The sequence below is a fragment of the Dermacentor albipictus genome, chromosome 6 (genome assembly GCF_038994185.2).
Source record: "Dermacentor albipictus isolate Rhodes 1998 colony chromosome 6, USDA_Dalb.pri_finalv2, whole genome shotgun sequence".
In the NCBI taxonomy this organism is placed as follows: Eukaryota; Metazoa; Arthropoda; class Arachnida; order Ixodida; family Ixodidae; genus Dermacentor; species Dermacentor albipictus.
Window position 1 is genome coordinate 75,519,920 of NC_091826.1, and position 25,146 is coordinate 75,545,065.

Sequence of the window (25,146 nt, forward strand, 5' to 3'; positions counted from 1 at the left end):
AAAGAATTAAGATGAGGCGGGATGGTAAAGAGATTCAGACGAAGCACCTAATAATTACTTTTGGATCAAGTATCTTGCCCGAGTCAATCGAGGCCGGTTACATCAAGCTCCGTGTAAGGCCGTACGTGCCAAATCCACTCAGATGTTTCAAATGCCAGCGTTTTGGCCACAGTTCGCAGAGCTGCCGAGGCCGCCAAACTTGTGCGAAATGCAGCACGCATGAACACTCCTCGGAAGCTTGTGAGAATTCATTCCACTTTGTAAATTGTGATGGCGAGCATGCCGCATACTCACGGTCATGCCCGTCTTGTAAGAAAGAAAAAAGAAATAGTAACAATCAAAGTAAAAGAAAACATATCATTCAAAGAGGCACGCAGGCGGGTTGCATACCTTCCTAAGACCAGCTTTGCCGAAGTGGCACGTCAGAGGGCAGCGTCACAACGGCCTCCGGCGGCTGTCCGACACACAAGCTGTGAGTCGGCAGGTACGCCATCTGCCCCCGCGGCGGTTGCAGCTAGCGCTGCTCCGTCTACCCAGCAGACGGGGCCACCGACCCCGAAGGTGAGCGAAGCCGAGGCTGCCGCACCCTCCCCGGCCCTTTACAGCGCTGGCAACAGCCGGCGCAGCCAAATTCCTCAGGGAGCCCTATCAACCTCCGGGATGGTGGGCGCAGGGGTCTTGCCCTCCAAGGCGGGACTCTCTCTAAAAATTTCTCGCTCGCAAAAGCACGTGTCCGGCGCTTCACAAGAGGCAATGGACACAACACCTATCCTCAAGGCGCACCAAGCGCCTAAGGAGCGGCGAGGCTCCCTCGAACACTCCAGAAAGGGCAAAACTCCCGTTACGGGGCCTCCAAAGGGCTCTGTAATTTAATCAATGTAATTTCCATAATCACTTCTTCTGTTTCTGTACACACAGCACCTATTAACTCCCAATACGGATACACAAATAATTCAATGGAACGTCAGAGGTCTTCTCAGAAACCTTGATGATGTGCAGGAACTTATACAAAAACACAATTCAAAAGTGCTGTGTTTACAGGAAACACATTTAAAAAACAAACACACAAACTTTCTGCGACAGTATCTAACTTTTCGCAAAGATCGCGATGATGCCGTCGCATCATCGGGCGGTGTTGCCATAGTCACTCATAGAAGTATAGCGTGCCAACCTTTACAGCTACAAACGCCCCTTGAAGCAGTGGCGGTTCGAGCTGTCCCACTAAACAAACTCATCACCATTTGCTCGCTTTACTTACCCCCGCATTACCAACTAAATAAACATGAATTTCAGTCCTTGATAGATCGATTGCCAGAACCCTATGTTGTTCTTGGCGATCTCAATGCGCACAGCAGCCTGTGGGGAGACTCTCGTATCGATGCGCGAGGTCGTTTCGTTGAACAGTTCCTTTTTTCGTCCGGTGCGTGTCTGCTCAATAAGACACACACATGTTATTCTCTCGCAAACAGAACATTTTCTTCAATTGACCTCAGCCTAATTTGCCCTTGTATGCTGTCTGAACTCGAATGGGAAGTTACCAACAATCCTTACGGAAGCGACCACTTCCCCATACAGCTAAAAACACATAAAGAAAAAGAATGTCTACCACAGGCTCCTAGGTGGAAGATCGATACAGCCGACTGGGAGAAGTTCCGAAACTTAACTAGTATCTCATGGAATGACATGTCTTGTTTAGGAATCGATGCTGCTGTGCCGTATCTCACAGCCTTCATTATAGATATTGCATCTAAATGCATATCAGAAGTGAATGGCTTGGCATGTAAACGGCGAGTCCCGTGGTGGAACGAACATTGCAGGATCGCTCGTAGGAAACAAAACAAAGCGTGGTGGTTGCTACGCGTTTCTCCCACTGCAGAGAATCTCGTCAACTTTAAGCAAGTAAAATCCCAAGGCATGTGAACCCGCCGACTAGCCAGAAGAGAAAGCTGGCAGAAGTATTTATCGAGAATTAACTCGTTTACAGACGATGCCAAAGTCTGGAACAGGGGAAATAGAATTAGCGGGCGACAAACATATTCACTCCCTCTGGTAAATACACAGGGCGATGCACTGCATGATCAGGCAGACTGACTTGCGGAGCACTTTCACAGCGTGCCAAGTTCAAACAATTATTCGCAATCTTTTCTCATATATAAACAAATAGAAGAACGTAAGGCATTAACAAGAAAAAGTCGAGAGAATGAGCCTTACAACCGTCCTTTCAGTATTGCCGAATTGAGAGCTGCCTTGAGCGCATGCAAGAGCTCCGCACCAGGATCTGATAGAATCATGTACGAAATGCTGAAAAACTTACACAATGACACACAAGTGACACTACTTACACTTTTCAACGCTATCTGGGAAGCAGGGTACCTTCCGACCGCATGGAAAGAAGCCATTGTGGTCCCTGTTTTAAAAGAAGGCAAACATCCTTCATCAGTGGCAGGCTACCGCCCGATAGCCCTCACAAGTTGCATGTATAAGGTATTTGAAAAAATGATTAATCGGCGACTGATCCATTTCCTTGAACAGAACAAAATGCTTGATCCCAATCAGTGTGGCTTCCGAGAAGGGCGCTCCACAACCGACCATCTTGTACGTATTGAAGGAAATATCCGGGACGCATTTATACATAAACAGTTCCTCTCGATATTTCTCCATATGGAAAAGGCGTATGACACCACTTGGCGATACGGGATCTTGCGAGACTTATCGTAAATGGGCATTCATGGTAATAGGCTCAACGTAATAAAAAGCTACTTGTCCAATCGTACCTTCCGGGTGAAAGTCGGCAATGTGCTGTCACGTCCTTTTACACAAGAAACTGGTGTACCCCAGGGAGGCGTGCTCAGTTACAAACTTTTTATCGTTAAGATGACAAGGCTTCGTGCTTCCTTACCACCAGCCATTTTGTATTCCGTCTATGTGGACGACATTCAAATAGGCTTCAAATCCTGTAACCTCGCAGTATGCGAGAGACAGGTACAGCATGGTTTGAACAAGATGTCAGGGTGGGCAGAGAGAAATGGTTTTAAAATCAATCCTCAAAAGAGTTCTTGTGTGCTGTTTACAGGAAGAGAGGCCTGGTTCCGGATTCTTGCTTGGAAATGTGTGGACATCAGATACCTGTAAACAAAGAGCACAAATGTCTAGGTGTTATACCCCACAATAAACTTACTTTTGTCCCACACATTAAACATCTTAAAGAAAAGTGTCTGAAAACAATGAACCTAATGAAACTTCTATCCCAGACTACGTGGTGTAGTGACAGAAGGGCCTAATGAATATCTATAAGACCCTCATCCTGTCACGATTAGAGTATGGTGCCGTGGTATATAACTCTGCCGCCCCGAGCGCGCTAAAGATGCTAGACCCTGTTCACCATCTAGGTATCCGCTTAGCCACGGGCGCTTTCAGAACAAGCCCGATTGAAAGCTTATATGCCGAATCGAATGAATGGCCTCTCCACCTACCGAGATCGTACATTAGTTTTACATATTTCCTTAAGGTACGCTCCAATCCTGAGAATCCATGTTTTCATACCTTTACCGATATGGCGTGCACTACACTTTTCAGCAATCGCCCCTCCATAAGACAGCCTTTCTCGCTGCGTGTGAAGGAGCTTAGCGATGAAATGCATGTCCCACTCCTCGAGCATCGCTTAATGCACCTAACCAAGCTCTTACCTCCTTAGGAGTGGCAGGTGATACAATGTGACATATCCTTTATAAAAGTTACAAAGCACGCTCCCGAGGCCAAAATCAGAATGCATTTCCTAGAACTGCAGTACAAACACTCCTACGCAGAGTTCTACACAGACGCTTCGAAGTCAAATGCTGGGGTATCCTGTGCAGCCATCGGCCCATCCTTCTCGGAATCCGATGTACTGCATCCGGAAACAAGCATCTTTACGGCCGAGGCCTACGCATTACTCTATGCTGTGAAGCATATAAGAAGATCAAAACTTCCAAAAGCAGCAATCTATACAGACTCTCTAAGCATCGTGAAGGCCCTAATGTCACTCTACAAGCACAAAAATCCCGTATTCAATGAACTGTATTCGGTATTGTGTAAAGGATACTCATCTAACCAGAACATCATAATATGCTGGGTCCGTGGCCATAGGAGAATCGAAGGTAACGTTCTCGCGGACGAGATGGCCACGTCAATCACATCGCAAGCTGTTAACCTTACCGCTGATGAGCCTGTCACAGATCTGAGGCCTTTCTTACGAAATAAACTGCGACATCACTGGTAGTGCACGTGGGACGCGCAAACCATTAACAAACTGCATGTTATAAAGCCCTAGATAGGTTTTTGTCTCTCCCCAACAAAATCTCGGCGAACAGATGTCATATTCTGTCGCCTCAGAATAGGACACACGTTTGGCACCCATAGTTGTCTGCTTACTGAAAGCGAACCTCCAACCTGTGGTAGATGCGGTGAGAGGCTTACCGTCCTCCACGTGCTCCTGGAGTGTCGGGAAGCCGAAACGGAGAGAAAGAAACATTTTCCGCTTGCTTACCATTATAACATCCCTCTACACCCGGCTATGTTTCTCGGTAAGGAACCGCTTTTTGACACCAAGACAGTCCTCAACTTTTTAAATGATGTTGTGCTACATATAATAAGACCATTAAAATCCTAGCGCGTCCTCTTTCCAGAGGATGCCACTGTGATAGTTGTTTTATATAGCACATGCCTCCAGGCTCTTCTGTCGCAAGGGCTCTAACGAGGCCATGGTGCTCTAGTTAATTTTAGAAATTCATGCAATTTTTAATACCGTTTCAATATTTTGAAATGCACCTCAATGCTCATAGTACGCGTCATTTGTCATCGCCATAATTTTAATACACGTACATTTTACGCACTTTACAGCGACTATATTTTAGGCCCCTTTAGAGCCACGTCATATCAACTACATGGAACCCATCACTCCACTGCGAAATCATTAACACTTGCATGCCACTCTTTGGCCATACCTGGCCCTTGCGCCAAGAAAAACCACACATTCATTCATATATTGTATTGTGTGGACAGCTGAGCGTTGACTATGACAGGCGGGAACATGGAAAGGTCTAACGGCCTGGTGGTCTTGCGTTGCCATTAAAATGCGATACAACTGAATAGTTCAGGTTTTGTAAAGATAGCGCAAAGCCGTTGAAAACACAAAATTAAGGTAATCGCAATATCATTGGCAATGAAGTGATGGCGGTGAAAATAATACAGCAGTGATAACAATATTCACACGTATACTTAAGCAATCCGTTTCTCGGGGACTGCATTTCACACACTAAGAACTTAAACTTATCGCTCAGCGCAAGACCCACCTACATAATTATGACTTGCTGAAACGTTATCGTTGGTTTTATGCGTTGTCTGTGGTCGTCGAAGCTTGTGTAATCTGGTTGCTTGCGTGACGCGAATTTTATGGTACTTTCTGAAAGACAATTGGGTGCCGGCAATTTCTCGGGAAACTTCGACGATTCCTGCAGAACAGCCGACGCTCTTGACCGGCAGTTCAGATTTTCAACGATCGTCGACTGTGCTGGTCGCTATCCTTGAACTTTGGGTGTAACTTGCTTTTGTGGGCACAGGTAAGCCGAATAAGAAGTTAGTCAAGCTATTGACAGTCTCGCCGCTGGGTTTCTTGGCAGTCACTACCGCGTGACACCTGGTGAAGGTGCTAGGTGCACCTGGTGAAGGTGCCAGTGGGTAATGCCCCTGCAAAGCCGCGATACAAACCCGACACCTGAGGACAAGTCCAACGTCCTCGAAGACCGCCCAGCTAGCCGTAGGCAGCAAGGACTGTTACCAGTATACGGACTGCTACCTGAAAATACCAGGAAGTGCCCGGTCACGACAGCAGCTATATTAGAAGCGCCAGCATCGCCAACATACATCCTGGTGCAGCTTCCCAGGGAACCACCAACGTTCCGCGGATCAAGACTTGAGGACCCAGAAAGCTTGCTGGAGACGTATGAAAAGGTCGCTACGTTTAACTCTTGGAAGAGCAATGCAACATGTCTATTTCGCATTGGACGTGGTTCGCGAGGACGTGGTTCGTCAGGACGTGGTTCGAGAATCGAGACACCACGTTCACAACGTATGACCTGTTGCGCAGCGGCTTCCTCCAGACATTCACAAGCGTCGTGCGCAAAAGGCGAGCCAAAGCGCTACTACAAACCCGAGTGCAGCTGTTCAATGAGGCTATCACGAATTTCATGGAAGAGAGTACCGTCTGTTAGTGTCGGAGGAGAAGAAAGATCGCTCCTTGATGCGGGACATCAAGGAAGAACGTTTTGCCGGACTAATCCGCAACCCGCCGAAGAACGACAGTCCCCCTCTGCGGCGTGCCTCACAATCACATCGTGGTATCGGCACGTAAAACCCCATAATTTAATCTATCATTTTTGCACCTCTGCAAATGCGCACTAGGCAATATTACCGCCAAGTGCACACGCAGCAGTGCGCCATCCAAGGACTGGGCTCCTACGACCTCCAAAAGACTACCAGGGCCACTGTGTGCGAAGAACTGCGCAAGATCTTGCCTTCATCGCAACCTCAGGCGGCCTTGGCCTCTGACATGGTCTAGAAGCAACTACAGCGATCACTTGGAGTTACTCAGGTGCTACCGCCATCGCCATGACCCCAGCCAGAAACGATCACAAACACCGCCGTGGCTCGCCTCCATAGTTCCCCTCCGTGCCCGCACCAGGGCCCCACAGCACCGTAATTCCGTCGTTCACATCCACCGTCCGCTGTGCTATCACTGCCGAGAAACGGGTCATGTCTACTGCGTGTACCCATACCATGAAATGGTACCATGAGGGTTCTCTGTCAACCATCAGCGCCCGCAGCAAGGTGAACGCCTGCGCGATATCGCCGACTACCTCGCCGCCACTCAGTGCAGCCCTCGACGACCATATTGTCACGTAGTTGTGACGTTGAAGAACACAGTAGCACCACTGTGAAGGACAAAACCAAAATTTATTGGGCGAACCTGTGCCCACAAAACAGGCTACACTTATAGCACAATGATAGCGGCGAACACAGTCGGCGATCGTCGGAAATCTGATCAGCGGGTCAAGCGCGTCGGCTTTTATACAAGAGCCGTCGAATGTTCCACACTAATCGTTGGGACCCGCGTACCTTCCACAATGTTCTACCCCATTCACGTCACGCGATGAAATCTGATAGCACAAGGATTGGCGACGACAGACAACCGAATAGAAGCATCGATAACTTTCCAGAAACTTCAGATGCATGCAGGCGCGTCCCGCGCTGTGCGATAACATTTGTTAGGTGGCGAAACCTGGTCGCCCGATAAAGATAAGTATGAGTGTCAATACCCCCCTCTTAAAAAGCATCGACCCGATGCTGCATACAAACGAAAGTAATAAAGAAAACACCCGTAGTAAAAAAAACAAAATAAGGAAGTTCGTCAGTGTGCGTAAAAGGGCTTCAGACGCACCACGTGGACCACTTCAGATCGTGCGCGGCGCCGCTGTGAATGCAAAATGCCGTCTGGCACGACCTCATAGTCCAGAGCGCCAATACGTCGAATGACCTTGTAGGGTCTGAAATAGCGGCGCAATAGTTTCTCACTCAGTCCTCGTCGGCGTATCGGGGTCCAAACCCAAACACGGTTGCCGGGCTGGTACTCGACGAAGCGTCGTCGGAGGTTGTAGTGTCGGCTCTCGGTCCTCTGTTGGTTCTTGATCCGTAGTCGGGCGAGCTGGCGTCAGTGTGGATTTCGGTATCGGCGTGCTCGTCGAAGTACGCAAGTACGGACGGCGACTGCATACGTCGTTTCAGTTCTTGAAATGCGTTGGCCTGCGGCGCTTCCCACTTGAACTCGACGTCACATTGAGTTAGCTGTGTCAGCGGCTCAGCGATGCGCGAAAAGTCCTTGACAAATCGCCTGTAGTAGGCAAACATGCCAAGAAATCTACGCACTGCCTTCTTGTCGGTGGGCTGCGGGAACTTTGCGATGGCAGCTGCCTTCTGCCTGTCAGGGCGGACTCCAGACATGCTGACGACGTTGCCTAGGAACAGAAGCTCATCGTAAGCGTAGCGGCACTTTCCTGGCTTCAGAGTGAGCCCTGATGACTTGATGGCCTCTAGTACTGTGGCAAGTCGCCTAAGGTGATCGTCAAAATTTCCGGCGAATACAACGACGTCATCCAAGTAAACGAGACAGGTCTGCCACTTCGATCCTGCTAAAACCGTGTGCATCACGAGCTGGAACGTTGCAGGCGCCGAGCACAGTCCAAAATGGCATAACCTTGAACTCTTAGAGGCCGTCTGGTGTGAAGGAGGCGGCCTTTTCGTGATCCCTTTCGTCGACTTCTATTTGCCAGTAGCCAGACTTGAGGTCCATCGATGAGAAGTATTTAGCATTGCAGAGCCGATCCAATGCGTCGTCTATCCGTGGGAGGGGGTATACGTCTTCGTGATTTTGTTCAGTCGACGATAATCGACGCAGAAACGTAGGGTTCCGTCCTTTTTCTTCGCTAAAACAACTGGAGACGCCCACGGGCTTTTCGACGGCTGGATGATGTCGTCGCGCAGCATTTCGTCGACTTGTTGTCTTATAGCTTCGTGTTCTCGGGTCGAAACACGGTAAGGGCTCTGGCGGAGTGGTCGAGCGCACTCTTCGAATATTATGCGATGCTTTGCGACTGGTGTCTGTCGAATCTTCGATGACGTCGAAAAGCAGTCTTTGTATCGTCGAAGCAGACTTCTGAGCTGTTGCCGCTTAATCACGGGGAGACTTGGATTTATGTCAAAGTTTGGCTCGGGAAGTACGGTCGTCGGGGTGGATGCGACAGAATCTGAGAGGACAAACGCATTGTTCGCTTACAGAATTTCCTCAATGTATGCGATCGTCGTGCCCTTGTTGATGTACTTGAACTCCTGGCTGAAGTTTGTCACTAACACTTTCGTGTTTCCTGCGTGCAGTCGAGTGATCACTCTTGCGACGCATATTTCACGGTCGAGCAGTAGACGTTTGTTGCTTTCGATGACGCCTTCTACGTCAGCGGTATTTCGGTGCCGACCGAAATAACAATGCTGGAGCGAGGCGGGATGCTTACTTGATTTTCGAGCTCACTCAAGGCGTGGTGATTACGAAGGCTCGCCAGCGGTATCGCTTTATCTTCCGACAGCGTTATTGACTTCGACTTCAGATCGATGATTGCGCCGTGTTGGTACAGGAAGTCCATACCGAGAATGACGTCTCGTGAACACTGTTGGAGGATAACGAAGGTGGCAGGGTAAGTCCGGTCATGAATGGCTATTCTTGCCGTGCAGATTCCAGTCGGCGTAATCAGGTGTTCTCCAGCGGTGCGATTTGAGGGCCTTCCCATGCAGTCTTAACCTTCTTCAACTGGGCGGCGATGTGTCCACTCTTGGCGGAGTAATCAGCACCTGTGTCCACTAAGGCGGTAACTGCGTGGCCGTCGAGAAGCACGTCGAGGTCGGTGTTTCTTTGTCTGGCGTTGCAGTTAGGTCTTGGAGTCGGATCACGGCTGCGTCGTGCTGAACTGAAGCTGGAACGTGGCGTCGCCAAGTCGTCTTTCGTCGGTGTAGTCTTCGCTTGCTGACTTCGTCGGGACGGCGGCGTGCCGTCATTAGGTCGTCGATATTGTTTCTTCGTCGACTTCGTCGGCGGCGGAGGATCTTCGTCAGTTCGAAGAATAGCAACCACACCTCCATCAGTTGCTGGTTTTAGTTTTCCGGATATGGGCTCGCAGAGCGGCCCCGAGCTAGATTAGTGTATGGTCAGCGCTGCGGTGACAGGTAGCGGCCTGGTGACGGCGAACGGGACGGTCGTCGAGAGTTCCACTGAGTGGCGGCTAGGTAATCGGCGATTTCACGTGGGCGCCCCCCAAGCTGTGGACGCTCAGTCCACAGTCCCAAGTCGCAGTCCCAAGTCTGAGTCCCATGTCGCGGTATGGGCATCGGCGGTACACATGGCCGGCATCTCCACAGTGATAGCAGAGCGGGCGGTGGTCGGGGGCTCGCCAAATATCCGTCTTCCTCGCGTAGGTGCGCTGGGCGACGTATTGGCGTGCTGGCGGTGGCGGCGGTGGCCGACGGAATTGCGGCGTTGCAGGACCCTGGCGCGGTCGCGCAGGGGTGCCGTGACGGCGGGCGACGGCGGCGGCGTAGGTCCTTGCTTCCGGCTGCGGTGATTCTGGTTCCACCTCAGGAACCCCAAGGGATCGGTGCACCTCTTCTTTCACGATGTCGGCGATTGAAGCAACTTGAGGCTACGACGAAGGCAAGACCTTGCGCAGTTCTTCGCGCACAATGGCCCTGATGGTCTCGCGCAGATCTTGCGTGGCCAGTGATTGAATTCCTCGTAGTGGGTAGAGCCTGTACGGCGGTTGAATTGCCGGTTCCCCATTTCAAGTGTCTTCTCGATGCTGGTTGCCTCGAGAGGGAACTCTTCTACGGTCTTCGGTGGGCTTCGTACCATTGCGCCGAAAAGTTCTTCCTTCACACCACGCATGAGAAAGCGGACTTTCTTCTCTTCGGGCATATCCGGGTCGGCGTAGCGGAAGAGATGGTTCATTTCGTGGTGGTTCACGTTTTCGTTCGGTAGCTGCACTCGGGCTTCCAGCATGGCTTCGTCCCTTTCCTTGCGCACGACGCTCGTAAAGGTGTGCAGGAAGCCGCTACGGAAGAGGTCCCATGTCGTCATGGTCTATTCCCGGTTCTCAAACCACGTTCTGGCGGCATCTTCTAAGGCAAAGTATACATGCCGCAGCTTGTCGTCGAAGTCCCAGTTGTTAAAACTCGCGATTCGCTCGTAGGTGTCCAGCTAGGATTCTGGGTCTTCAGTTGCTGTTCCATGGAAGGTCGGTGGGTCCCGGGGTTGTTGTAGGATAACGGGGGACGGCGGGGCAGCTATTGCGGTTGTTTTGACCACGTTCTTCTTTCTCGACTCAGGTAGAAGTCCGTGCTCTGGGGGCATTCTTTGCAGTCTGCGGCTAGCACGCTGGTCTTAGGTGATGTTGGTTTTGTCCTCGGGCTTCGGGCTTGGATCGCGGCTTTGCGGGGGCGTTCGGTACATGAACGCACAAGCACCTCCAACAAATGTCACGTAGTGGTGACGTTGAAGAACACAGTAGCACCACTGTGAATGACAAAACTAAATTTTATTGGGCGAACCTGTGCCCACAAAACAGGCTAAATTATAGCACAACGATAGCGGCGAACACAGTCGGCGATCGTCGAAAATCTGATCAGCGGGTCAAGCGCGTCGGCTTTTATTTAACAGTCGTCGAATGTTCCAGACTAATCGTTGGGACCCACGTGCCTTCCACAAAGTTCTACGCCATTCGCGTGACGTGATGAAATCTCATAGCACAAGGTTCGGCGACAACAGACAACCGAATAGAAGCATCGATAACTTTCCAGAAACTTCAGATGCATGCAGGTGCGTCCCGCGCTGTGCGATAACATTTGTTACGTGGCGAAACGTGGTCGCCCGAGAAAGATAAGTATGCGTGTCAATATCATTTGGCGTAACCAGGCCTGTCGAGGCCTGTCGCTGACGCGCCGATCATACAGTGGTGGAGCCTGGGGCCGGTCTGTCTGCCCATGTCCAGAAAACTAAAAGCAGGAACTGATACAGGTGCGGTTCCGGTTCGTCGAACTGACGGAGATCCCCCACCGACAACAAAGACGCCCAAAAGAGTATCTTGACGACACATCAACGACATGCAGCCATACCGACAAAGCCCAGAAGCAGAAAAACGCCGACAAAAAATATCTGATGACGTGACGTTCCAGTGACAGGTCAATTCGACGTAGCCGTGATCGAGCGCCAAGACCTAACTGTAACGCAAGCGAAAGAACCAGCGACCTCGACGTGCTTCTCGACGGCCTCGAAGTCATCGGGCTTCTAGACAATGGAGCCGACCATTCCGTCATTAGTGGATTATTCACCGCCAAGTTGACGAAAGTCAAGACTGCATGGGAAAGCCCTCTAATTCTGCCTATGGAGGACACCTAATAAGGCCGAATGGAATCTGCATGGCAAGAATTACGGTTTTCGCCACCTTCGTTATCCTCCAATGGTGTTCACGAAACATTATTCTCAGCATGGACGCATGGCACAATCATCAACCTTAAGTCGACGTCGATGATGCTGTCTGAAGTTGAAGCGATACCGCCGGAAAGATCTCGTAGTCGTCGCACTTTCAATATGCTCGAAGATCAAGTGAGCATCCCACCTCGCTCCTGCATTCTCATTTCCGTTGTCACCAAAACATCCGCAAACCCTAGAAGGCGCCATAGAGAGCGCTCATCGTCTACTGCTCGATCATGAACTTTGCGTCGCAAGAGGGATCACCTGACTGTATGGAGGAAAAGCGAAAGTGATGCTGACGAACTCCAGACAGGAGATCACGCATGTCAAAAAGTAAACGTGATCGCATACCTCGAGGAAATTGTGCAAAACAGCAATGCGTTTCTCCTCTGCAATTCTGCCACATCCACCTCGACGACCATAGTTCCCGAAAAAGTCTTCGAAATAAATCCAAGCCTCCCCATGACGTAAGCCACAATAGCTGGAATGTATTCTCCGACAATAAAATGACTGCTTTTCCTCGTCATCAGGCTCGGCAAACGCCCCTTGCAAAGCATCCAATAATAACCTAAGAATCTAATCGACCACTACACCAGAGCAGTTGCCGAGTGTCGTTGCGAGAATAAGAAGCTATAACGCAACAATTCAAAGAAATGATGAGTGACATCAAATAGCCTTCGAGAAGCCAGTGGGCGTCTCCTGTGGTATTGTAGAAGAATATGGATGTAACTCTGCCCTTCTGCGTCGATTATTGCCGCTTGGACAAGATCACCAAGATAGATGTACACCCCGTTCCACGCATAGATGAACCATTAGACCGACTCTGCAGAATGACTCTGGATGCTAAGTACTTGTCGTCAATGGACCTCGAGCCTGGTACTCGGAAATTGAAGTCGACGAAAGGGATCAAGAGAAGACCGCGTTTATTACGCCAGGCAGTATATTCAACTTTAAGGTGGTGCCATTCGGACTTTGCGCCTGCAATGTTCCATCGCGTGATGGTCACAGTCTTGGCAGGACTGAAGTGGCAGACTTGTTTTGTCTGCTTGCATGACGTTGTAGTCTGCCACTAATTTCGAAGATCATCTGAGGCGGTATCAGACAGTAGTGGAGGCTATCAAGTCATCATGACTCACCGAGAAGGTGGAAAAGTGCCTATTCGCTTGAGATGACCTTCTCATCCAATATTGGATGAACGCCTTCCCAGGAGCAATAACTACAGACGACTTCGCTGAGCAGCAACGAGTGGACCCGGAGTTATGAAGCCTTGTGGAGTGCTCATAAGGCAACACTGACGTTGTCGTTAGGGTATTTCCGCGTGGACTATCTTCGTTTTCCTTGCGCAACGACGTCCTCGTAAAAAAGAACGCCGCAGTCCGCGCAAGCCACCCTCTCCTCTTTCCAGCAGCACTTTGGCCCGAAGCCTTGCACGCCCTGCATGACGATCAGATTGCCGGGCACATTGGGTTTTCCCATATGCTTGCAAGAATACAAGGGAAGTACTACTCGCCGCTTCTGACCGCCTACGTCGCCCGTTACGTCACGACATGCTGAGACTCTCAGCTGCTCAAGACACTACCTAGAAGTCCAGCTAGTTTACTACAGCCGATCGAGCCTCCTTACCTAACGTTTGAGCAGATGAGGATGAATTTGTTGCGTCGAATTCTGACGTCAACCTCTGGAAACAAGTGTATCGTCGTGGCTACCGACTACCTTACCGGCTACGCCGAAACGAAATCCCTGCCCAAAGGTAGTGGAGCAGAATTAGCCAGCTTTTTCATCGAGAACCTCCCGATGAGATGTGGTGCGCGAGAAGTTGTGATGACTGAAAAAGTAACGGCTTTCACAGCATAGCTGACTCAAGCAATACTGAAGTATAGTCGGACAAGTCACCGGATTACCGCTGCCTACCTCCCGCAACCAAAGAGCCTAACGAAACATCTGAACAAGACGCTCACCGACATGTTAGCGATGTACGTCGACGTTGAGCACAGATCTTGGAATGTCGCCCTGCCGTACGCAGCCTTCGCTCACAACACGGCAGCGAAAAAAATAGCGCACATCGCGGCGTTCAAGCTGGTTCACGGCAAAAACTCTTCGAAGACTCTCGACGTCATGCTACCATACGTTACTGACGAAGAGAATATCGACGTCACCGCCTATTTCCTGCTCGCCGAAGGAGCGCGACAGATCGCCCACCTGCACATCAAAAACCAGTATAAGACTGACAGCCGACGCTACTATCTTGGACGACGCTACGTCGAATACCAGTCCGGCAACCGTGTTCGTGTTTGGACTCCAGTATGCCGTCGACTGCTTAGCGAGAAGCTTTCGCGACGGTAGTTCGGACCCTACAAGGTCATCCTACATATTGCCGCACTGGAGTTTAAAGTCGTGCGAGACGGCATTTCGCAATCGCAGCGGCGCCTCTAACGGCCTGAAATAGTCCATGTTCTGCGCATTGAGCCCTTCTACCAACGCTAACTAGGGACTTTGTTTCTTTATTTCACTTCACTGTATGTGCTTTAGTTTCTTGTGCTCTTGTTTGTAGCTCGGGATCATGATCTATAAAAGGGGGGTGTTGACACGTGTGGTTATTTATCCTTTCTTTTCTCGGTGACTGCATTTCACTCAATAAGAACACGCTAACAATCGTTAACGCTCAGCGCGAGACACACCTGCACGATTGGAACTTTCTGGAATGCTTTCGATGGTTCTATGCCTTGTAGGTTTTCGCCAGGGTTTCTGTAATCTGATTGTATGAGCGAAGCGAATGGGGTGGTACTTGCTGGAAAACACGTGGGCACCGGCTGTTACTCTGAAACTTCCATGGCTTGTGTATAAAAGCCGACGTGCATGACCGGTGGTTCAGGTTTTCGACGATCGCCAACTGTTTTTGCGGTCATTGTTGCAGTTCGAGTGCAGCTTGCATTTGTGGGCACACGTTCGCCCAATAAAAAGATTAGTCAAACTATTGACAGTTCTGGTGCTGTGTTTCTTGGCCGTCACTACCACGTGCCAGTATTACGACGCAACCAAGAGTGGCACCAGTCAGAAGACGACTTAACGTGTGTAGGCGGAATCGTGTGTGTACGTGTGTACGTGTGTGAAACGTGTGTACCGGAGCCTTGGAGAAATGCTAACATAATCCTAATCCACAAGAAAGGGGACGCCAAAGACTTGAAAAATTATAGACAGATCTGCTTACTGTCCGCTGCCTACATAGCATTTACTAAGGTAATTGCAAATAGAATCAGGAACACCTTAGACTTCTCTCAACCAAAGAACCAGGCAGGATTCCGCAAAGACTACTCAACAATAGAGCATATTCACACTATCAATCAGGTGATAGAAAAATGTGCGGAATATAACCAACCCTTATATGTAGCTTTCATTGATTACGAGAAAGCATTTGAATCAGTCGAAATCTCAGCAGTCATGGAGGCATTGCGGAATCAGGGTGTAGACGAGCCGTGTGTAAGAATATTGAAATATATCTATAGCGGCTCCACAGCCACCGTAGTCCTCCATAAAGAAAGCAACAAAATCCAAAATAAAGAAGGGCGTCAGGCAGGGAGATACGATCTCTCCAATGCTATTCACTGCGTGTTTACAGGAGGTATTCAGAGACCTGAATTGGGAAGAATTGGCGATAATGTTAATGGAGAGTACCTTAGTATCTTGCGATTCGCTGATGATATTGCCTTGCTTAGTAACTCAGGGGACCGACTGCAATGCATGCTCACTGACCTGGAGAGGCAAAGCCGAAGGGTGGGTCTAAGTATTATTCTACAGAAAATAAAAGTAATGTTTAACAGTCTCGGAAGAGAACAGCAGCTTACGATAGGTAGTGAGGCACTGGAAGTGGTAGGGGAATACATCTACTTAGGACAGGTAGTGACTGCGGATCCGGATCATGAGACTGAAATGATGAGGAGAATAAGAATGGGCTGGGGTGCGTTTGGCAGGCATTCTCAGATCATGAACAGCAGGTTGCCATTATCCCTCAAGAGAAAAGTTTACAGGAGCTGTGTCTTACGAGTACTAACGTATGGGGCGGAAACCTGGAGGCTTACGAAAAGTGTTCTACTTAAATTGAGGACAACGCAACAAGCTATGGAAAGAAGAATGATAGATGTAACGTTAAGGGATAAGAAAAGAGCAGATTGGGTAAGGGAAGAAACGCGAGGTAAGGATATCTTAGTTGAAATCAAGAAAAAGAAATGGGCATGGGCAGGACACGTAATGAGGAGGGAAGATAACCGATGGCCATTGAGAGTTACGGAATGAATTCAAAGGGAAGGGAAGCGTAGCAGAGGCCGGCAGAAAATTAGGTGGGCGGATGAGATTAATAAGCGTGCACGGACAACATGGCCACAATTAGTACATGGTAGTTGGAGAAGTATGGGAGAGGCCTTTGCCCTGCATTGTACTTAACCAGGCTGATGCTGATGATGCTGCTACTGCTGCTGGTGATGATGGCGGAATCGGCCTCGACAGCCGTCTCATTTATGCATCGTTGTCTCGCTTGTAAATATGGTAAATACATCTTTATTATGTGTGACCTAGTCAGCGTAACAATATATTGCAGGCCTGGTGTTAGGAAAGCAAAATGACATATGCCAATTTTATTCTGGACCCACTTTGCAATGCCACAGTTGTATTTAAAGGAGTCATTCCCTAGTCCACAAAACCAACACTTATTGAAGTTAAGGATAACCCATTGTTGCGTACAATTGGTGGAGAATTGTATTTTTTATTGTCTGCAAGCAGAACCTACATAGCGTTTAGTCCGAGCAGAAAAGTGAGCGTTGTAGCAAGGAGTTCGCGAATATTTTTAAACACAAAGGCCTCACAAAGCGGCACAGAATCTGCAGAATAAGGAAGCGGGGTACTTGCTGTTTCACGAGAAAAAGTCACAGCTCTGCTCTAAACAGCATTGAGCATGAGGTTAATGATAATGCACCATTCAGAAAAGTAAAACTCGCACTGCACGGCATGGGTCACTAACAACGTAAATTTTCATGAGAATTGGCCTATGAGAGACGGGAAGAAATCCAAGTGGAAGAAACATTATTTAAGCAGTTAAAAAGTGATTTAAGAAGGGCCCCGTTGCAGTCATTGCCCTTGGGACCCTCGTCCGCATACTATCTGTTCATCTGCTCTTTCTGCTCATTCCTTACAGAATGAGGCAACTGAAGCTATGGACTGGTTCGCGGCTAATTTAATAAGCATCAGCCCTTCTAAAACGCGACTTGTCTGTTTCCAAACCCCATGAAAAAAATCCTGCCTACGACATCATTATTCTTACACACTGAGAGTGTTTTGGATGTACATGTCAACCTGTTAAAAATCCATCTTCTGTTAAGTCTCTTGGGTAGCTTTTTGACTGTGATCTTTATGGAACTCGCAATTATCCCACATCTGTAAAAGGCTGCGTGCGGTCTCCTGTGTATTATACGATATGCGATGTCTTATACCAATCTCTCTTCGAAACATTATTCTGCTTGCTTTAGTTTACAGTGTGCTACGTTATGTCTTGACTGTGTATGGCCATTGCACTCTTAGGTGGAGCTCAAGAATTATTTCAATTTTACGTTCACTGCTGTCAACAGTGGCTTACGATTTGTGTCCAAAGCAAGATGCAAACGTCTTTAGGTTGTTGAATTTGCCAAACTTCACTTCTCTGATTACCGAAAGTGTTGTAATTAAACACTTCTGGAATAATGATATTAAATCACGATATACCTCTGTCCGCTCCTTAAGACCGAAGGAGCCCTACGTCATCCCCAAGACTGCGGCAATGTACGGAAGGAGAACGCGGCAATAATATGTTCTAGCCACATTTAATAAATTGCCAACGCCTGTGTTAAAAGCAAACACAAGACGTGAGATTAAGAAACAACTTAGAATTGTCGAAGTTTGATGTAACATTTTGTATAACTGTTCAACATTTTGCTCCGACCCGCTAATAGCTAACTCGGCTAGTAACCCTGCGCAATTTTCTGTGACGTGACTGTCAGACACTGCTAGTCAAGCCCTCTGAGGCTTTGGTAGGCCTGCTATATGTACTTTGTTTTCCTAATACACAATAAAGATAGTATTGTATTGTATTGTATATTCATTGCTATTGAATGGAGAATAAACTCAAACAAACTGAACTGAATCCTACTACTGATGCATGAGGCACGCCGCTAGCTGCCTTATACAAAGACATTTCGCAAATTATTCAAAGATAACATAAGCTGTCAATAAGATAACATCGTAAAAGTATGGCAGCTGGAAATTTTCTAGCAAAATGCTTTAACTTTAGCCGAAGCATGAACTGAGAATGTCAAAAGCTTTACTGAATCACAGTGAATGGTACCAACTTGCATTGTTTTGTGTACCGGCGGGCCTTGAAACTTGCGAGAGGATTCGTAAACTGTGAGTGAAATGGGAAAATAAAGGAAGTGTATAATTTTCATTTGTGCCTCTTTCTTGGTAACCTACGCGTTGATAATCCTTCCTGGGCCAGATCTTCGTGATGTATTCCAAACAGACCAACGTTTTCTTTCAGACGCCACACAAACTTGAGTGCTATTTAATATTCATGAGTTTTTAGAGGTAATATTACACGCTCTAATAAGGCGCCTGCTGTTATATTACAGATAAGTCATTTTTGTGAAGGCAAGGATGGAAGGCACCCCCACAACCGTTTTGCGCCGAACCTGCATAACAAGATGTGCGATGGTGCTTCAACTTGGGAGGTCATCAGCAAGAATGATGACTTCAAAGAGTACGTGGAATCTTTTTTTTTATAAACTGACAGCTTTCTGCTTGCACACCTCTTTCGCCATCTTAGGCGATCGATGGATGTTTCTTCCCACTGATCACACCCTGAAATGCATGGGTACTAGTTGCTGAATTTGTAGAGCAGGTGAAATAATTGTCATTTGGGCTTGAATGCTGCTTCAGGTGAAGTGATGAATGATCTAAAACTAACATCGCACTGTGGAAGAAAAATGCCAGTGGTGTATGCTTTTGTAGAGTCCTGTTCGTGTTGGTATGAACTAAATATTAAAATGTATGAATGCCTCTGCTGATCCTTAAAACGCCCTTTTGGAATAATTTAGGTTTTTTAATGTCATCATCATCATCATCATCAGCCTAGTTACGCCCACTGCAGGGCAAAGGCCTCTCCCATAGTTCTCCAACAACCCCGGTCATGTACTAATTGTGGCCATGCCCTGCCTGCAAACTTCTTAATCTCATCCGCCCACCTAACTTTCTGCCGTCCCCTGCTACGCTTCCCTTCCCTTGGAATCCAGTCCGTAACCCTTAATGACCATCGGTTATCTTCCCTCCTCATTACATGCCCTGCCCATGCCCATTTCTTTTTCTTGATTTCAACTAAGATGTCGTTAACTCGCGTTTGTTCCCTCACCCAATCTGCTCTTTTCTTATCCCTTAACGTTACACCTATCATTCTTCTTTCCATAGCTCGTTGCGTCGTCCTCAATTTGAGTAGAACCCTTTTCGTAAGCCTCCAGGTTTCTGCCCCGTAGGTGAGTACTGGTAAGACACAGCTATTATATACTTTTCTCTTAAGGGATAATGGCAACCTGCTGTTCATGATCTGTGAATGCCTGCCAAATGCACCCCAGCCCATTCTTATTCTTCTGATTATTTCCGTCTCATGATCCGGATCCGCCGTCACTACCTGCCATAAGTAGATGTATTCCCTTACGACTTCCAGTGCCTCGCTGCCTATTGTGAATTGCTGTTCTCTTCCGAGACTGTTAAGCATTACTTTAGTTTTCTGCAGATTAATTTTTAGACCCACTCTTCTGCTTTGCCTCTCCAGGTCAGTGAGCATGCATTGCAATTGGTCCCCTGAGTTACTAAGCAAGGCAATATCATCAGCGAATCGCAAGTTACTAAGGTATTCTCGATTAACTTTTATCCCCAATTCTTCCCAATCCAGGTCTCTGAATACCTCCTGTAAACACGCTGTGAATAGCATTGGAGATATCGTATCTCCCTGCCTGACGCCTTTCTTTATTGGGATTTTGTTGCTTGCTTTATGGAGGACTACGGTGGCTGTGGAGCCGCTATAGATATCTTTCAGTATTTTTACATACGGCTCGTCTACACCCTGATTCCGTAATGCCTCCATGACTGCTGAGGTTTCGACAGAATCAAATGCTTTCTCGTAATCAATGAAAGCTATATATAAGGGTTGGTTATATTCCGCGCATTTCTCTATTACCTGATTGATAGTGTGAATATGATCTATTGTTGAGTAGCCTTTACGGAATCCTGCCTGGTCCTTTGCTTGACAGAATTTTAAGGTGCTCCTGATTCTATTTGCGATTACCTTAGTAAATAGTTTGTACGCAACGGACAGTAAGCCGATCGGTCTATAATTTTTCAAGTCTTTGGCATCCCCTTTCTTATGGATTAGGATTATGTTAGCATTCTTCCAAGATTCCGGTACGCTCGAAGTCATGAGGCATTGCGTATACAGGGTGGCTAGTTTCTCTAGAACAATCTGCCCACCATCCTTCAACAAATCTGCTGTTACCTGATCCTCCCCAGCTGCCTTCCCCCTTTGCATATCTCCCAAGGCTTTCTTTACTTCTTCCGGCGTTACCTTTGGGATTTCGAATTCGTCTAGACTATTTTCTCTTCCGTTATCCTCGTGGGTGCCACTGGTACTGTATAAATCTCTATAGAACTCCTCAGCCACTTGAACTATCTCATCCATATTAGTAATGATATTGCCGGCTTTGTCTCTTAACGCATACATCTGATTCTTGCCAATTCCTAGTTTCTTCTTCACTGTTTTTAGGCTTCCTCCGTTCCTGAGAGCATGTTCAATTCTATCCATACTATACTTCCTTATGTCAGCTGTCTTACGCTTGTTGATTAACTTCGAAAGTTCTGCCAGTTCTATTCTAGCTGTAGGGTTAGATGCTTTCATACATTGGCGTTTCTTGATCATATCTTTCGTCTCCTGCGATAGTTTGCTGGTATTCTGCCTAACGGAGTTACCACCGACTTCCATTGCACACTCCTTAATGATGCCCACAAGATTGTCGTTCATTGCTTCAATACTAAGGTCCTCTTCCTCAGTTAAAGCCGAATACCTGTTCTGTAGCTTGATCTGGAATTCCTCTATTTTCCCTCGTACCGCTAACTCATTAATCGGCTTCTTATGTACCAGTTTCTTCCGTTCCCTCCTCAGGTCTAGGCTAATTCGAGTTCTTACCATCCTGTGGTCACTGCAGCGCACCTTGCCGAGCACGTCCACATCTTGTATGATGCCAGGGTTAGTGCAGAGTATGAGGTCTATTTCATTTCTAGTCTCATCGTTCGGGCTCCTCCACGTCCACTTTCGGCCATCCCGCTTGCGGAAGAAGGTATTCATTATCCTCATATTATTCTGTTCCGCAAACTCTACTAATAACTCTCCCCTGCTATTCCTAGTGCCTATGCCGTATTCCCCCACTGCCTTGTCTCCAGCCTGCTTCTTACCTACCTTGGCATTAAAGTCACCCATTAGTATGGTGTATTTGGTTTTCACTCTACCCATCGCCGATTCCACGTCTTCATAGAAGGTTTCGACTTCCTGGTCATCATGACTGGATGTAGGGGCGTAGGCCTGTACAATCTTCATTTTGTACCTCTTATTAAGTTTCAGAACAAGACCTGCCACCCTCTCGTTAATGCTATAGAATTCCTGTATGTTACCAGCTATATTCCTATTAATCAGGAATCCGACACCTAGTTCTCTTCTCTCCGCTAAGCCCCGGTAGCACAGGACGTGCCCGCTTTTTAGCTCTGTATATGCTTCTTTTGGCCTCCTAACTTCACTGAGCCCTATGATATCCCACTTACTGCCCTCTAATTCCTCCAATAGCACTGCTAGACTCGCCTCACCAGATAACGTTCTAGCGTTAAACGTTGCCAGGTTCATATTCCAATGGCGGCCTGTCCGGAGCCAGTGATTCTTAGCACCCTCTGCAGCGTCGCAGGTCTGACCGCCGCCGTGGTCAGTTGCTTCGCAGCTGCTGGGGACTGAGGGCCGGGGTTTGATTGTTGTGTTCATATAGGAGGTTGTGGCCAAGTACTGCACCAGGGTGGCCAATCCTGCTCTGTTGAGGGAGTGCGTTACCGGTTGTGGTCACCGGGATCAGGCCACACTCCAGGCCTGTTTGTGCAATTCTATCAACACGCGGATTTTTTTTTTTTTTAATCCGGTGGAAAATTGCCGGCACCGGGATTCGAATCACGGACCTCTTGCACGCGAGGCGGGTGTTTTACCTCTACGCCACCGCTGCACCTTTTTATTGTACGGAGAATTTTATGATTTATGTCCAAGTGTAAAACACTGTTGCACTCTGCCAGCATAAGATTACGCGAAGCAGTTGTGACTGCAAATCAACGCCTCTCTTTTACGTTTGGCGCTATATACACTTTCGGTAGAGGTTGCACAGCAAGAGGTGTGACATAACGCAGCCATAAATAATCAAAACATAGTTTGCCGCTTCTCGTTGTAAATTTAGGAGACGATAGTTTCACAAGAGCTATTTATTCTAGCAGATTCTGGCGACCTTGAGCACTATCGTATACAGAATATTTTTAGTGCCATTGACCAATGGCACAACCTAGAACACAATCGTTTTTTTTTGGCTGATGAGTATAATATTTGCAATGAGTATAACAAATTCGCAGATGTTCATTTATAAGCACAAGTTCGTTAGCCATGAATATACAGTTCTGGCTTATACCGGGTGCTCGTTTTGCAGTACATCAGTTAGATATTATTTATATAATAAGTTTATGCACCCTAATACCCATGAACAGAAACCACATGCAGCATATTTCCGACACCTTTCCATTGACTGAACTTCGTATGTCGTTGCATAATTTTAGCGCCATACCAAAGGTAAAAGGAACTTGGCCCTTATTACCCCCATTCAACTGCTAACAGTTGATGTGAACAGCATGGGTTCATATGGCTAAAACAAAAACAAGCAAAAAACCGCCACCTGCACAGAAAAGCAGACAGCCTGTGAAAAGAGTTCTCATACCCTTTGGAATATTTACACTAAAAAATTAATGGGAGAAAACAAAAATCACAGAAGCGTTCTTACAAAGAAATGCAATTCAATAGAAGACCAATATTTTATTTTTTAAGGAATCACTTCTTTCCCTGTAAGGTCCAAGACATAATTTTGCTTCATTCTAAGAAAATTGGGGTCAAAAATGAATGTGAAAATTTGGTTCTCGCTACTGAGAGCGAAACTAGATTTTTTTTCCTTTCTTCAATATCTTCAGTTACCATTTCTGTGCAGCTTAACCAGTCAGGCAAGTCTCGGCCAACATATTTCGCATAACTTGAGGCACAGCGAAAGAAAGCACGAAGACAACAGAAGGGAACGCCCGAGTAAATTTGTCTGTTTCAAAATAAGATACGGTTGCAATTGTGCTGAGTCATGTGGCCCAGAGCATGCCTATATGAGCTCGAACAGAGTGGATATTTGGATGTGTCGCGTAGCGCGGCCGAAAAGTGGCCGCTTTGGGCTGCTTGAGGAAACATTATTCAGCCGAGAAAAATTGTTTTATTGATCTAAATGCCGGTAGAATATGTTAAGGCGACAAAAGTACGTTCTTTCCAGTCGCCTTCTTCTTTCCTTTTTGCATTTTGCGCAATAAAAAATATTTTTCTTTCTAAGGAGCGTAGTGCGCGTATCTTGGTGCAAGCTGTCTGGTCAGGGGGTCACACCTCATATGTTCCTGTAGCGTTCTTAGCTGTACATGTATAATGTAATAGTTCTGCGGAAACACGCAAGGTGGAGAGAAGTAATTAATAAAGGGAGAATTAGACATACACCCAAATGTAGCCAAGTGCTACAAATGAAACCCATACGGGTTCCTCGAAGCACTTGGCTCGCTACTCCTTGTCTTAGCTCCTCCTTTGTAGGACGTAGCTACGTTTCGATGGATATCTCATTTTCCCTTTATTAATTATTTCTCTCCATCTTGCGGGTTTCCGCAGAACCAATACGTCAAACTTTTGTCTTTGCTTCTGAGATCTTGATAAGTTCGGCTTCGCTTGGCACCTGCTAGCCGCCTGGTTAGGACAGATAGTAGGGCGGCTGCTCGAAAAGGTGGTGGTGCCGGGTTCGAGTACCGGACTGGGGCGAAGTTTTTCTGAACTGCGCTGCTATTCTTCCGAGGAACCCGTATGGGTTTACTTTGTAGTACTTAGCTACTTTTGGGTGGCTGTCTCATTTTTCCTTTATTAATGTAAATGTATAATCTCCTACAGCCACATTCATTTCTAACAAATTCCCCTCAAAATTTTGGAACTACTTAAACCCCTAAAAATGATTGCACCAACACACTAACACCGGAAGAACGCAAAGACAGCGCAAACTCATTAAACTCGTATTTTAAATCAGTCTTCAGTACCGATGACCAAAGTACACCAGATCTTTCGACAGCCTGCAGCAGCATAATTGAGCCAATCACAAGAGATAGGAGTATAGGAGAGGATAGGAGGCAGGAGTACTTACTCTACTACTAAACTTAGATCCAAAAAAGGAACTGGACCCCAAAATATCCAAAATTGTATAACCCGATACGCAGAATAGGTGTCTAAATACGTGTGTCTCATCTTCAATAAATCTTTACTAAACTGCTCCATGCCTAATGAATGGAAAAAAGGTAATTCCTTTGTATAACTCGGGTAACAAAGCTGTTACCTGTAACTACCCAAATTGCCAGATACATCCATTAAATGTGCATAATATGGTACACCTTGGAGATTCAGGATGTCCATTAGATATCCAGATTTATCTGGAAAGCGTTGCATAGATGTACTATGAATCATCGCAAATGCATCCGGAACGTGTAAGTAATACGTTGTGGGGATGTCAGCACTGGATACATGTAACATCTAATGGATAATAATATTAAGCACACTTACGTCCATAGGACATTAATTATACTATTTTTGGCTGTTTCTTTTATTCGTCACGCATGCATGCACT

The 25,146-nt window shown here is 47.2% G+C and overlaps 1 protein-coding gene across 4 annotated transcripts in view; it reads left to right on the forward strand.

Moving 5' to 3' along the window:
* LOC135897120 (calcium-activated chloride channel regulator 1-like) overlaps positions 1–25,146 on the forward strand; it is a 255,364-nt gene that overhangs the window by 115,057 nt on the left and 115,161 nt on the right. For all 4 annotated transcript variants that reach the window (XM_070520850.1, XM_070520851.1, XM_070520852.1 and 1 more), the window contains one exon: positions 18,754–18,881. In XM_070520850.1, coding sequence (XP_070376951.1) covers positions 18,754–18,881 — 128 coding nt within the window. The remainder of the gene's footprint in view (positions 1–18,753; positions 18,882–25,146) is intronic.